Source organism: Nematolebias whitei, chromosome 10 (assembly GCF_014905685.2).
Source record: "Nematolebias whitei isolate Nwh7 chromosome 10, NemWhi1, whole genome shotgun sequence".
Classification (NCBI taxonomy): Eukaryota; Metazoa; Chordata; class Actinopteri; order Cyprinodontiformes; family Rivulidae; genus Nematolebias; species Nematolebias whitei.
The window spans coordinates 36,494,523-36,510,500 of NC_056507.1; the positions used below are offsets into that span (position 1 = coordinate 36,494,523).

At 45.1% G+C, this 15,978-nt stretch overlaps 1 protein-coding gene across 1 annotated transcript in view; it reads left to right on the forward strand.

The window, feature by feature from the left end:
* Nucleotides 1–13,990, forward strand: part of tmem117 (transmembrane protein 117) — a 153,066-nt gene extending 139,076 nt beyond the window's left edge. Inside the window, exons 7-8 of the mRNA XM_037683733.1 lie at nt 12,280–12,409; nt 13,329–13,990. Of these exons, the coding sequence (XP_037539661.1) occupies nt 12,280–12,409; nt 13,329–13,990 (792 nt within the window). The remainder of the gene's footprint in view (nt 1–12,279; nt 12,410–13,328) is intronic.
* The last annotated feature ends 1,988 nt before the right edge of the window (nt 13,991–15,978 follow it).

The following is a 15,978-nucleotide window of genomic DNA, read 5'->3' on the forward strand; positions in this document are numbered from 1 at the left end:
TTCAAAAAAACAAAACAAAGCAAAACAACAAAAAAATGTAGAAACGTTTCGTCTCTCATCCGAGAGACTTCCTCAGTCTGAGGTGCTGTATTCAGCTCAGTCTCTTAAATAGCACCTTCTCAGAGTGGATCAACCAGTTTTGCTGCTGACAACCAAAACCAGCTGATCACATGCTCAAGAAGGACCATCAGCCTAACAATGGATCATTAGCACACTGATGGCTGTTTACTATTCACAGAGGGCTGAGTGATACTAGCAATCACAGCATTGTAAGAGGGGGACAGTTGAACTCGTAGGCCTCCACGCCTGTTTAACGATGGACGGTTTCTTTTCACAAAGATGGCCTCCTTTACTCCTCTCTCAAACCACCGTTCCTCTCTATCCAGGATGTGCACATCTTCATCCCTGAAAGAGTGACCGCTGGCCTGGAGATGAGTGTAGACCGCAGAGTCCTGGCCTGATGATGTTGATCTTCTGTGCTGGGCCATCCTTTTGGCCAGTGGCTGTTTTTTCCCCCCCATGTAAGACTGATCACAGCCCTCCTGACACTGAACAGCATACACAACATTACTCTGTTTGTGCCGGGGGACTGGATCTTTGGGATGAACCAGTCTTTGCCGTAATGTATTTTGGGGGTTTAAAAGCCACTGGGACGCTATGTTTAGAAAATAAACGTCACAGTTTCTCTGATACTCCCTCAACATATGGAATGACCACTGGTCTGGGTTCCTCCTTTTCACCTGTTGGCTGACTGGAGTCCTGTTTGGGTTTCTTCTCTGCTTTTAGGAAGGCCCAGTTAGGATATCCACATTGCTCTAGAGCCTGTCTTGTGTGGGATTTCTCCTTCTGCCTGGCTCCTGAGCTAGTGGGGACGCTGTCTGCTCTGTGATACAGAGTCCCGATGACTCCTAACTTGTGCTCCAAAGGGTGATGGGAGTCAAACCTCAAATACTGGTCTGTGTGGGTGGGTTTGCGGTACACCTCAGTTTGCAAATGTCTTCTATCAGAGACTGAGACCTCACAGTCCAAGAAAGCCAACTTGCCATTTTTTTCATCTTCTCGTGTGAACTTGATGTATTTATCCACAGAGTTGATGTGGTCAGTAAAATGTTGGACTTCCTGAGATTTAATTTTAACCCAGGTGTTGTCAACATACCCAAACCAATGACTTGGTGGTGTCCCTGAAAAGGACGTCAAGGCTCTCTTTTCTACCTCCTCCATGTACAGGTTGGCAACAATAGGAGAAACTGGAGACCCCATAGCACACCCATGTTTCTGTCTATAATATTGCTCCCCATATGTGAAGTAGGTTGACTGCAGGCACAGTTTCAAGAGTTGACACAGTTGTTCTGTGGAAAGTGTGGTCCTGCTGCTCAGAGTGGTGTCTGATTTTAATTTTAAACTGACCACCTCTACTGCATCATCCACAGGAATGCACGTAAAGAGTGATGTGATATCAAAAGAGACCATTGTTTCATCAGACTCCATGATGACATCCCTCACCTTATCCACAAAGTCCATGGTGTTCTGATTGTGATTGCTAGTATCACTCAGCCCTCTGTGAATAGTAAACAGTCATCAGTGTGCTAATGATCTATTGTTAGGCTGATGGTCCTTCTTGAGCATGTGATCAGCTGGTTTTGGTTGTCAGCAGCAAAACTGGTTGATCCACTCTGAGAAGGTGCTATTTAAGAGACTGAGCTGAATACAGCACCTCAGACTGAGGAAGTCTCTCGGATGAGAGACGAACCGTTTCTACAATTTTTTGTTGTTTTGCTTTGTTTTGATTTTTTGAATGTCCAGAGGACCAGATTTAACTTTTTTAGATTTTTCTACCTGGATTATTGAGCATGCATCAGGATGGTTGATTTTATTTTTTTTACAGACCAGTTACAATAAACTTAGCATACTCAATTCAGCAAAATATGCTACACAGTGTTTAGTTGCTCGCTGTTTCGACTGTGCTGTAAGTCAAGCGTGCATCATGGCCATGACTTGAAAATAGTCCACATGTACCCTCTGCTGGATACATTGTATAATTTTGCCATTTGCAAGTAAGGACACAGCTCCTTCACAGCATTTTAGCTGTGAAAATTAGAAGTGTTTATATTGATGCATAATTCAATTAAATTCGTTTCAGTTTATTTATATAACACCAAATCACAACAAAGTTGTCTCAGAGCACTTTACAGGAACATTCACATACATAAAAGCCAATTAGTAAAGTTCTGTATCTAAGGAATCCAGCAGACAAGTTGAATCTTGGCTTTGTTGCAGTCTCCCATCCTGAGCAAGCACTGTGGCAACAGTGGAAAGGAAAAACTCCCCTTTAAAAGGAAGAAACCTCCAGCAGAACCAGGCTCAGGACAAGCGGCCATCTTCTTTGACTGGCTGGTTTGAGAGGACAGGAAGGAGAGACAGACAAACACAGAATGGTAGGTCCAGGTATATGTCCAGGTATATTTGAAAGACATAAAACCCCCACACATATTAAGGATAGAAAAAATAATTACAAATACAAAACAGGTTGAGCAGAGTAAGTAAAGACAGTAGCAGAGTGAAAATTGTGGTCAGTTTGTCCTCCAGCAGTCTAAGCCTATAGCAGCATAACTAAGGGACAGCTCAGGAAACCCAAGCCGACCCCAACTACAGGATTTAGCAAAAAGGAAAGTCTTAAGCCTAGTTTTAAAACTGGATAATGTGTCAGCCTCACGGACAGAGATTGGAAGTTGGTTCCACAACAGAGGAGCCTGATAACTGAAAGATCTTCCCCCCATTCTGTTTTTGTAAATTCTAGGAACCACAAGTAAACCTGCAGCCTGAGAGTGAAGTGCTCTGTTAGGAAAATATGGAACAATAAGATCTGCAATATAATATGGAGCTAGGTTGTTGAGAGCTTTGTAGGTTAGAAGTGAGATTTTGAATTCTATTCTGGACTTTACAGGGAGCCAATGGAGAGAAGCTAAAACTGGAGAAATATGATCTCTCCTACTAACTCCAGTTAAGACTCTGGCAGCAGCATTTTGGATCAACTGAAGACGTTTTAAGGAAGTGTTTGGTCATTCAGATAATAAACCATTGCAATAGTCCAGTCTAGACGTGACAAATGCATGAACCAGTTTTTCTGCATCATTTTTAGATAAGATGTTTCTAATTTTAGTGATATTACGCAGATGGTAGAAGGCAGTTCTTGTAACGTTTTTAATGTGGGGGATAAAAGACATGTCCTGATCAAAAATAACACCAAGATTTTTAACATTAGAGCTGGAGGACAGATTAATGCCATCTAAGGAGGGAGAAAGACTGAAAAATTAATTCCTAAGGTGCTCAGGTCCAAAAACCAAAACCTCAGTCTTGTCTGTGTTCATCAGGAGAAAATTAAGGGTCATCCAGGTTTTTACGTCTTTAAGACATGCTTGTAGTCTAAGTAGCTGATTGGATTCATTGGATTTAATGGACAAATATAATTGTGTGTCATCAGCATAACAATGAAAATTTATCCCATGCTATTTAATAACTTTACCGAATGGAAGCATATATAAAGTAAAGAGTACTGGCCCAAGCACTGAGCCCTGAGGAGCTCCATGACTAACTTTGGTGTATTTTGAAGATTTATTATTTACATTTACAAACTGGAGTCTATCAGATAGATATGATTTAAACCATTTTAGAGCCGTTCCTGTAATCCCAATATCATATTCAAGCCTCTGTAGTAAAATATTGTGATCAACTGTATCAAATGCATCACTGAGGTCTAACAGGACCAGTATAGACACAAGTCCATTGTCTGAGGCCATGAGAATATCATTAGTTACTTTTACTAGTGCTGTTTCTGTGCTATGATGAGCTCTAAACCCTGACTGAAACTCTTCAAACAGATTATTTCTTTGTAGATGTTCATGCAGCTGACCTGCAACTATTTTCTCTAGAATTTTTGAGGTGAAAGTTAAATTAGATATAGGTCTATAGTTGGCCAGAATTTCTGAATCAAGGTCAGACTTCTTACATAAAGGTTTAATTACAGCAACCTTAAAGTGCTGTGGTACATAACCATTCATTAAAGACAAATTAAGTAGATCCAAAATGTGGACGTTAATTAGGGGAAATACCTCTTTAAACAGTCTGGTTGGGATGGGATCTAGCAGACATGTGGATGGTTTGGATGACGTTATTATTTTTGACAATTCAGAGAGCTCAACAGGACAAAAACTGTCCAAACATAAATCAGTCTCCAGTGAAATTTTTAAAGTTGCTTCATTTGACAGGGGACTGGAGATAGAAGGAATGATGGTTTGAATTTTCTCTCTAATTGAAATAATTTTATTTATAAGGAATCTCATGAAATCCTCACTACTTATAGTTGTAGGGACACATGGTTCAACAGAAATGGGACTTTTAATTAGTCCAGCAATAGTACTAAACAGAAACCTAGGGTTATTGTTATTCTCCTCTATTAAAGATGAGTAATACAAGGTTCTAGCGTTACGGAGAGCTTTTTTATATGTTAGCAGACTATCTTTCCAAGTTAAATAAAATTCTTCAACATTAGTAGAGCGCCATTTTCTCTCCTGGTTCCTAGATGCCTGCTTTAAAGTACGTAACTCAGAATTGAACCAAGGAGCCAGTTTCCTCTGATTGATTACTTTCTTTTTCAGTGGAGTAATTTTATCAAGTAAAGTTTGCATTGAAGTTGTAAGATGATCAACTAGATGATCTAAGTCTCTGTTCTCCGATGCATTACTCTGCAAGACAGAGGAAAACATTGATGGAAGAGATTGTTTAAATTTGGTTACAGCGTTTTCTGATAAGCACCTGTTGAGATGAAATTTACTCTCAGTGACTGTGTAGTCATTTAATGTAAACTCAAAGGTTATTAAGAAATGGTCGGACAGAATAGGACTCTGAGGAGCTATTGCCAAGTCCTTAATCTATATACCATAGGTCAGATCAAGAGTGTGATGATAAGAATGAATAGATGTGTGGACGTTTTGGGTAAAACCAAATGAGTCTATTAAATTATTAAAGGCTATGCTTAAGCTATCACTTTCAACATCCACATGAATATTGAAATCACTCATTATGATGATTTTATCAGTATTTAATAGTAAGTCAGTTAAGAATTCTGAGAATTCAGACAAAAACTGAGCGTAAGTGCCTGGTGGACGATATATATAACAACTGTCAGGGTTTTTGGGTCAGGGACGAACCCAGTAGTGCAGACAGGGACTCAACTCGGCAGGAATACAAAATTAGATATTTAATGATAAAAAATTTAAAAAAAATAACAGGCTGACGAGGCAGCAAAACTTACATAACAGGATGAACGGGAAACTCGGAAGGAACTCGGGGAAACCAGAAGACTCAGGGAAACTCAGAAGACTCAGGGAAACACGGAGACCCAACGAAGGCGACGCGACAAAGAACAAGACTGAACAGACGGCTTATATACAGGGACAAGACGAGACGTGATTACAAACAGCTGTGACGAGACAAGGGTGGCACCAATTGAACTAAAGAGAAAACACTAGGGAACACAGACACAAACCGGGCCACCAAATGGTACCATCCTTACAGTACCCCCCCAAGGACGCCCCCAGGCGTCCCCCCAAAAAAACCCTCTCGAAGGACTTGGGCGGGTGGAGGGCGGCACTGCAAGGGTGGGGGGCCCGAGGAAACACAAGGAAGAAACAAAAGACCTGAAAAAAAAAAACTACGGCAAAACACAGGCAGGGAACACAAAGGATTTGGACGGTCAAGAGACCGTCCCTAGAAGTCATTGTTCCGGCGGGCGGCCGGGAGGCCGTCCATCAAGCCGGACCAGGTCAGGGGGGCGGCCGGGAGGCCATCCATCACGGGAACCACGTTCCGGGGTTCCGGCAGGCGGCCAGGAGGCTGTCCTTCAAGCCGGGCCAGGTCAGGGGGTCGGCCGGGAGGCCGTCCATCACGGGAACCACGTTCCGGGGGGCGGCCGGGAGGCCGTCCAATACATAGGACCAGAGAGGCCACGGCAGGCGGCGATGACGACTTGAAGGCCGCATCTGGCAGCGATGACGACTTGGAGGCCGCATCTAGCGGCGATGACGACTTGGAGGTTGCATCTGGCGGCGATGACGACTTGGAGGCCACATCTAGCAGCGATGATGACTTGGAGGCCGCATCTGGCGGCGAAGAGACCTTGAAGGCCGCATCTGGCGGCGATGACGACTTGGAGGCCGCATCTGGCGGCGAAGAGACCTTGGAGGCCGCATCTGGTGGCGAAGAGACCTTGGAGGCCGCATCTGGCGGCGATGACGACTTGGAGGCCGCATCTGGCGGCAAAGAGACATTAAAGGCCGCATCTGGCGGCGAAGAGACCTTGGAGGCCGCATCTGGCGGCGAAGAGACCTTGAAGGCCGCATCTGGTGGCGAAGAGATCTTGGAGGCCGCATCTGGCGGCGAAGAGACCTTGGAGGCCGCATCTGGCGGCGAAGAGACCTTGAAGGCCGCATCTGGCGGCGAAGAGACCTTAGAGGCCGCATCTGGCGGCGAAGAGACCTTGAAGGCCGCATCTGGCGGCGAAGAGACCTTCAAGGCCGCATCTGGCGGCGATGACGACTTGGAGGCCGCATCTGGCGGCGAAGAGACATTGGAGGCCTCATCTGGCGGCAAAGAGACCTTGAAAGCCGTATCTGGCGGTGGTGACGACTTGGACGCTGCATCTGGCGGCAAAGAGACCTTGAATGCCGCATCTGGCGGCGAAAAGACCTTGGAGGCCGCATCTGGCGGCGAAAAGACCTTGAAGGCCACATCTGGCGGCGAAGAGACCTTGGAGGCCGCATCTGGCGGCGAAGAGACCTTGAAGGATGCATCTGGTGGCGAAGAGACCTTGAAGGCCGCATCTGGCGGTGAAGAGACCTTGGAGGCCGCATCTGGCGGCGAAGAGACCTTGAAGGCCGCATCTGGTGGCGATGATGACTTGGAGGCCGCACCTGATGGCGAAGAGACCTTGAAGGCCACATCTGGCAGCGAAGAGACCTTGGAGGCCGCATCTGGTGGCGAAGAGACCTTGAAGGCCGCATCTGGCGGCGAAGAGACCTTGGAGGCCGCATCTGGCGGCGAAGAGACCTTGGAGGCCGCATCTGGCGGAAAAGAGACCTTGGAGGCCACATCTGGTGGCGAAAAGACCTTGGAGGACGCAGCATGCGTCTTGGAGTGCTGGGGAGCTGCAGCATGCATCATAGAGTCCTGGGGAGCTGCAGCATGCGTCATAGAGTCCTGGGGAGCTGCAGCATGTGCCATAGAGTTGTGGGGAGCTGCAACATGCGTCATAGAGTCTCGGGGAGCTGCTGCTGCTGTCATGGAGTCCTGGGGAGTTGCTGCTGCCTGTCATGGAGTCCAGGGGGGTTGCTGCTGCTGTCATGGAGACCTGTGGCTCTGCAGCAGACGACGGAAAGGCCTGTGGCTCTGCAGCAGACGACGGAGAGGCCTGTGGCTCTGCAGCAGATGACGGAGAGGCCTGTGGCTCTGCAGCAGATGACAGAGAGGCCTGTGGTTCTGCAGCAGATGACGGAGAGGCCTGTGGCTCTGCAGCAGACGACGGAGAGGCCTGTGGCTCTGCAGCAGACGACGGAGAGACCTGTGGCTCTGCAGCAGACGACGGAGAGGCCTGAGGTTCTGCGGCAGGAGGAGGAACTGAATCTTCTGTGGCAGGAGCAGGAACTGAATCTTCTGCGGAAGGAGCAGGAACTGAATCTTCTGCGGCAGGAGCAGGAACTGAATCTTCTGCGGCAGGAGCAGGAACTGAATCTTCTGCAGCAGGAGCAGGAACTGAATCTTCTGCGGCAGGAGCAGGAACTGAATCTTCTGCGGCGGCGGCGGCAGGAACGGAGTCTTCCGCGGTGGCAGGAACGGAGTCTTCCGCGGTGGCAGGAACGGAGTTTTCCGCGGCGGCGGCAGGAACGGAGTCTCCTGCGGCGGCGGCAGGAATGGAGTCTTCTGTGGCGGCGGCAGGAACAGGTGCGTAGTCCGTCTGAAACCCCTCGGATCAGGAGAGGTGAGGGGCGTCTGCCGGGACCCCCTCAGAACAGGAGAGATGAGGAGCGTCTGCCGGGACCCCCTCGGAACAGGAGAGGTGAGGGGCGTCTGCCAGAACCCCCTCGGAACAGGAGAGGTGAGGGGCGTCTGCCAGGACCCCCTCGAAACAGGAGACGTGAGGAGCGTCCGCCGGGACCCCCTCGGAACAGGAGAGGTGAGGAGCGTCTGCCGGGACCCCCTCGGAACAAGAGAGGTGAGGAGCGTCTGCCCTGACCCCCTCGGAACAGGAGAGGTGAGGAGCGTCTGCCAGGACCCCCTCGGATCAGGAGAGGTGAGGAGCGTCTGCCAGGACCCCCTCGGAACAGGAGAAGTGAGGAGCTGACTTGGGTTCAGAGATAGGGGTTGACTGAAGGGGTCTTTAAAGTCCTTATCTGTGACAGCAATTGACTGTATTCAGGAAGCCGTGCAAGACCAGGCACAGTCAATAAAAAATCGTCCATCATGGAAAACATGACGTCGACGGAAGCCGGGTTGTCCCTAGCTGCACGGAACAAACCCAGCAAAGTACGGTTTATTTGTAATATTTCATGGGTGGAAATGAAAATATGGATGGAATGTCTCTATGTGGAGGTGTGGTGACGGGTTCCACCCCCACCGGAAACCTAGGAGGTGGGGCGGCAGAACACGCCCCCACAGAGTCACTGGGAGTAAGCTCGGGAGGTACGGTCAGGCTGGGTCAGGCAGCCACGGCGCGGTGTGGTGGTGAGAGGCCGGATTCCGCCCTCACCAGGAACCTGGAAGGTGAGGCGACGGAATCCGCCCCTGTGGCGTCAAGTGGACCGGACTCGCCGAACCGAACAGGAGTGGACTGGAGCTCCCGCGGAACGTTGGATCTCGCCCCCACCGGAAACCTGGGAGGTGAGGCGGCGGATCCCGTTCCCACAGAAACACGTAATGTCAGGGTTTTCGGGTCAGGGACGAATCCAGTAGTGCAAACAGGGACTCAACTCGGCAGGAATACAAAATTAGATAATTAATGATAATAAAAAATACAAAATAACAGGCTGACGAGGCAGCAAAACTTACATAACAGGATGAACAGGAAACTCGGAAGGAACTCGGGGAAACCAGAAGACTCAGGGAAACTCAGAAGACTCAGGGAAACACGGAGACCCAACAAAGGCGACGCGACAAAGAACAAGACTGAACAGACGGCTTATATACAGGGACAAGACGAGACGTGATTACAAACAGCTGTGACGAGACAAGGGTGGCACCTATTGAACTAAAGAGAAAACACTAGGGAACACAGACACAAACCGGGCCACCAAATGGTACCATCCTTACACAACTAGTAAAAGTGGCTTTTCTGATTTCCATTTTGGACGAGAAAGACTGAGGGACAGTGATTCAAAAGAATCATAACTAATAACTGGTTTGGCATTAATCAATAATCCTGACTAAGGCTAAGGCTAAATACAGTAAGATTGTTATTCACGTCGGCGGTAATGACACACGGTTACGCCAATCGGAGGTCACTAAAATTAATGTTGCTTTGGTGTGTGACTTTGCTAAAACCATGTCGGACTCCGTAGTTTTCTCCGGCCCCCTCCCCAACCTGACCAGCAATGACATGTTTGGCCGTATGTCATCGTTTAACTGCTGGGTGTCGAGGTGGTGTTCTGACAACGACGTGGGCTACAAAGATAACTGGATTTCTTTCTGGGGAAAACCTGGTCTGATGCGGAGAGATGGTATCCATCCCACTTTGGACCGAGCCGCTCTTCTTTCTAGAAATATGGCTGATTTTGCTTATCCCCAAATTATTGACAACCCAGGGTCCAGTCCAAGAATCAGAGTTGTAGTCCTCCACACCTCTCTGCTGCTTCTCCTCTGTTACCCACCCACACCCACATTGAAACAGTGTCAACTCGCCCACAGCTCAAATTAAATAAACCAAAAATCAGCCCTAAAAATATAAACCATAAAAATCTGATTAAAATAAACACAGTTACTTTACCAGAGCAAAATCATAAAATCATTAAATGTGGATTATTGAACATCAGATCTATTTAATCTAAATCCCTGTTATTTAATGAACTGATAACTGATCATCATATTGATTTATTCTGTCTGACAGAAACTTGGCTACAACAGGAAGGTTTTGTTAGTATAAATGAATCCACTCCTGTTAATTATTTAAATTTTCATGTTCCTATATAACTGGCCGAGGTGGAGGAGTAGCTTCTATTTTTCAGTCAGCAGTTTCAGATAAGATTCTATGTCGCCTGCTTTGGCCCCCGGAATGCATTTGGCTATGGCCGCTGGAGTCCCTAAAGCCACGTTTTGGACTATGGAACTGCCAATAACCAGGGTCTGCTTCTCAGCGGGTGTGTCACTGAGCGAGGAAAATCGATTTGAAACGTGAAAGGGTCAGTGGTGAACTGGGGGCTTAGCCTTAGCACTACGCTTGCTCCGGCCCGTCACCCAGCCGGCCTGGGGTCCCGGCTGCTCGGGGTCTGCTGGAGGACCGCTAACGGGAGCTAGCCTCTGTGGTTCCACGCTATCTAGGGGGATCTGGCTAGCTACTGGTTTTTCTACAGCGCGGAGCCGAGCTTCCAGTTCAGACAGCCTCGCCTCCAAAGCTACCATAAGACTACATTTGTTACATGTATCATTACCACTAAAGGAGGCAGAGGAGTAACTAAACATATGACACACGGGGCAAGAGAAAACAGAGGAAGCGGGGAGAGAAGCTGCAGCCATGCTAAGCTAACACTAGCAAGAGCTAGCAGAGCAAATACACCAATAAAAACTGAGAAGTGTTGAAAGATAAGAGGTGTTTTAAGCACTATCCAACAGTAGAAAAACAACTGTACTAAGTGTGTTTGTGAACTAGTCAAGTCAACTTTATTTATAGAGCACATTTAAAACAGAACCTGTTATCAAAGTGCTTAACAACAACAACAACAACAACAGAATGAAAAACTGTGCAAAAGACGGATAAATCCAGAAAACAGAGACGACTTGAGCAAACAATTCACTCGAGCTACCGACAGACAAACAGGAAGTGACACAATACGTCTCACCACGAACGTGCAACGTCAGCCAGCAGGGACACCTGGAACCATAATGGGACAATTATCACTGATACAATATGGTTCCGTCTATATCAGCCTAAAATATTGGTCCCACCGATATATCGGTCTGGCTCTACTTTTTACACAAATATGTTTATATATTTTAATGATTTTTTAAATGTTACATAACAAGTCTCATCAATAACTATTTTTTTTACTTTTCCATTACATTTATTCTTGATCATAACTTATGTTCAGTAGTGTCAAGGCATGATTAGAATGGGACAGCTGCAGATCTTTCTGATCTCTTTAACAGCAGCCGTTTGGATTTGAATTTATTATACATAATGTTTTTCTACAACATATGAGTAATAATTGTGTATTCTTGTCAGGATCTTTAGACTTTGTCCTTTACATTTCAATATAACTTGCCTTACTTTATGATTGAAAGTGTGCAATAGTTTTTCTCTGTAACTTTATTTGTGCGATTGATGTATTTTGCACAGTCAAATGATGCGTGGAATGCCCTATTTATGTGAACGCACACAGAGATCAAAGCTAAAAGTCTGAGTTGACAAAGTAACATCAAAAGCACTATTGTGATATCTGTAATTTGTTAGGGGAGTTTTAGGTTTAGTCAATCCAGGCTAAGGAATAAAGCCCTACTTTGTTGAACCAGCTCCGTACTTACACTCCTCTGATCTATGAACCATGTTGCCTTTTCTTGGTTTATAAAGTGACAGCTTTTTGTTTAAACGTCACCAGCCTCCTGATTTTACCACAGACGAGGGAAAACAAAAAGAAGCGATGTGACACCATAGGCCAAAGGCAGCCTCTAAATGTCAGTTTTGTCCGCCTGTTAATGTTTTTGACGTGTTGAAGTCCCAGTGCACACAGATACACTCCGTAAGCCTGTAAACACAGTGTGAGCTACACTTCAGCGGCCGACACCGTGTTTGACCTCCAGTCAGAGTGTGACGAAACTCCACAGAGACTTAATATCAGCTAATACAAGAGACTTCAGTGAAGTGTACAACATCCATTGAAGGATGATACGTGGCTGACTTTTTTTTTTTGTCACTGTGTCATTTAAATATGTTCAGACAATTTTCTAACTTAGGCTACAGAATCGCAGTTGCATGTTGAATTTGTGTGACCTTTTTCTGCCTTTCTTGTTGTTTGACAGGACTGGGAGTTTCCTCAATTCATGGGTGACCTGGATATGAATCTGCCTGGAATGTCAACAACACACGTGAAGGTCAAGCTTCCTGTCTGCAAGCGCATCTTTAAAGAGGAGTACCACATTCATATCACAGGTGCACTGGAGCACAGCTGCTTTTAAAGAACAGTGTTTTATTTTATTTTTCTGTACGAGGAGGAGCGCCACATTTTACAAACAGCTGTACACACAGGCAGTCATAAATTTGATTATGCAGTAGGACGAAATCAAAATGTCCATTAAGGAGACACAGCTCGTCCTATTTTCTGTTTTATGAGTTGTGAATACACAACAAGCTCTCACTGCTCTAGTTTTCCTTTTTGTCTTGCTGCCTGGACGAGCTTGTTGGGTAAAACCACAGCAGCCATTTATATTGCATGTGTAGCTGATTTTTTTCTTGCAGGTGCCAAGAAAGCTTCAGCCATGTTTCACCTTCCTCATGATCTTCACTGTCATGCAAGACGCTTCTCATCATTTCTTACACCTCAGCGTCTTAATGTTTTCTACAAATGAGAACATTTCCTCTTTAAAGTCATCTTCCTGGTTTCTCCATTTTGTTCTGTTGCACGCACAGATCCATCAGGAGAAGGAAGAACCAATGTTCCTGAGCTAAATGTTGAGCTGTTCAAGCGCTTAGTGATTTTGTGAGAGGTTGTTAACCCAAATGCATTGCATACCCATTAAGCATAATGGAAATGGCTACACTGCAACGTGATTGGTTTAACTAAAAGCTTATTAGCATCATATCTTGGGGACAAGAAGGGAACGGTGTCATGTATACCTGACGAGACATGTGCCTGCTATCAGTCAGCCTAAAGAGATGGCTGTCTAATGGTAATAGAGTGATCTTGTTAGGAGATAATGTAGAGTAATTTAAGAGCAGAGCTCTTTTTATATAGTTCATGAGCTGTATGCAAAGCAAGAAAGACTCTTGATGCATATGAAAGTGACAGCGTATATTTCTGCTGGACAAATTACCTCTGCAGTCCCTAATCAAGTCTCATGTTTTGTTACAGGTAAGTGGTTTAATTATGGGATCATCTTTCTTGTGCTGATTCTGGACCTCAACATGTGGAAAAACCAGATCTTCTACAAGCCCTACGAGTATGGTCAGTATGTGGGGCCCGGGGAAAAGATCTACACAGTAGAGGAGCCTGAAACCCTCAGAGACTTCAACCACAGCACACTCACCTACGAGTGGCGCTCCACCACCGTCAATGTCAGAACAAACGCGACCTACGTGGAACGGGACATGTTCCTCCACAGCCGTTACATTGGGGCCAGTCTGGACATCAAATGCCTGGCCTTTATCCCGAGCCTAGCGGCGTTCGTCCTGTTTGGCTTCTTCATCTGGTTTTTTGGACGATTTCAGGACAGCGAGACTTTTACAGAGAATCAGGACAATACGTATGAGAGGATTAAGAAGAAGTCTCCTTCAGAGTACAGTAAGGAGATGGGCGTGACGCCTGAAGAAATGCATGCAACAATGAGCGAGAGCCTAAAACAATCGGGAACACCAATGCTCCTGTCAGTAGATGGTCCTCACTTCGGAGCTACACCCTCTACTAACTCGACCATTTCAATAGAAACCCAAGAGACACATTCAAGTGTTGTGATTGACTGCGCAACACTGGATGAGCCAGCAGTCTTTTTTGATATTCACAAACTGTCTCCATGACTGAACTTCTGGAAAACTTTGTTCTTTATAACAGCTGGAAGTACAGCGATTGGTACCTACACATGTAGATCATCTGAACTTTGGATTGTTTTTTGATTTAATTGAAGCAAATTATACCAAACAAAACATAGCAACACCAGTCCTCATGGTTGTTACACTATATATTTTTAAATATATAATTTAAAAAATAGCCTCTACAATTGCACCAACTCAGATGCAGTAAGTTTAATAAAATATATATTTTTAAATAGATGGCAAACTTAATGGACATGGTGCTTGCTTGGATGTTGTGTGTTGCTGATTGACTAACGGGTGCCTATATCAAAGTTTTTACAGCTGTGACTTGCAGTCAGGTTGATTTCTTTGTACTAAGCTACAATTGTGCCTTTATATTTTCTATATTTAAAAACCATCAGACCCAGATTCTAACAGTCAGCTGCTGCAAGATGTCCTAATTAAGGTTTGCTAGATTAATGCCTGCTATATACATTTGTATCAAATGTACAATTGTTACCTCATTTAGTCCTTGGATTCTATCGTTGTAATTTATTCCCTTGAGTTGCTTTTCAATCTGTTTTAAATGTATATCTCCTATAAATGACATGATTATCAACATCAGTGTGTGTTGATGACCTTTTTATACAAACACCCACACACACCATTGATATTAGTTTCAGTGGTAATAAATGCAATCAGCAGAGATGAAAGAGCAACCCAACAAGCTGCTTTATGATTGCTAATGTAGCTTCTGCTCCTTTCACTGAATACCAACGGAATCGAGAAGCAGTTTTTTTTGTGTGGTTTTTTTTTGTTGCTCTTTGCATAAACATGCTACTGAAGTGCAGGGGTGGCTTTTGTTCTGTAGAGCACAGGGCTTCTTTACGTCTAAATGAACTTTGAAGGTTTCAGAGGTGACTTTTGCAGGTAAATGTATGAATGTTGTTTAGTTGGTGCATTGTTCTACTTCGACAAAAATTCCAAAGCGCAAAAACTGCTATTTTTATCTGAATGGTTTATTTGATGGTGTTGTTCTGTTGTATTTTATGGCTCTACTGGATTTCTTTACAATCTGCACTTGGTTTTGATTTTAACATTGTGCTGTAAATTTCTGAACAGCGCAAATATGAACAAAATAAATACAAACAGTATTCATGTGACTTTGAAATAGTCTAAACTCAAATGTAGAGAAGTAATTTTTATATAACAACAAAGTCCATGCTCAATAATCCAGGTGTACAATCCAACATTTTTCAGTCAGGTCATCTGGACAGTTTCTCTTTTTTGTGCTGAAACGTTTCGCCTTCCATACGGAAGGCTTCATCAGTCAAGGAAACACGCAACACAAAACTGATTCTTCCCCCAACAGCTTACTCCAAAGTGGAACAAAACAGTTTTGTTGGTGCTAAGATGGTCTCTTTGTCACGCCCCCTCCTCCATTGCTGGCCCTCTTCCTTGTTGACAGTCGTGTCAAACTGGTTGAAAACAACAAAGTCCATGCTCAATAATCCAGGTATAAAATCCAACATTTTTCAGTCAGGTCATCTGGACAGTTTCTCTTTTTTGTGCTGAAACGTTTCGCCTTGGATCCAGAAGGCTTCGTCAATCAAGGAAACGCACAACAAAACTGATTCTTCACCCAACAGCCCTTCCCCCCAAAAGTACCATATAATGGTACTTTTTATATAATTGTGACCAAAGATGCCAGATAATGCAGTATTTTTAACATACAGTAAGTGACGGCCTGTGGTGCTTCTTCACTCTAGATTTTTAGATGATACCCTGCTCTCCAGCAACATCTGAACCGAGTATTTACACTCTGACATCTGAATTCAGACAACTTCAACTCCGGAGACACTCAAATATCAGCTGCTTTGTTTGCGCTTCAGAGCTGCACTCACTTGACTGAACAGGAACTTGGTGTGTTACCAGTGTACAACTAGACTTTTTGTAGATCTTTGCAGTCTTTTACTCTACGTAAATGATAACAT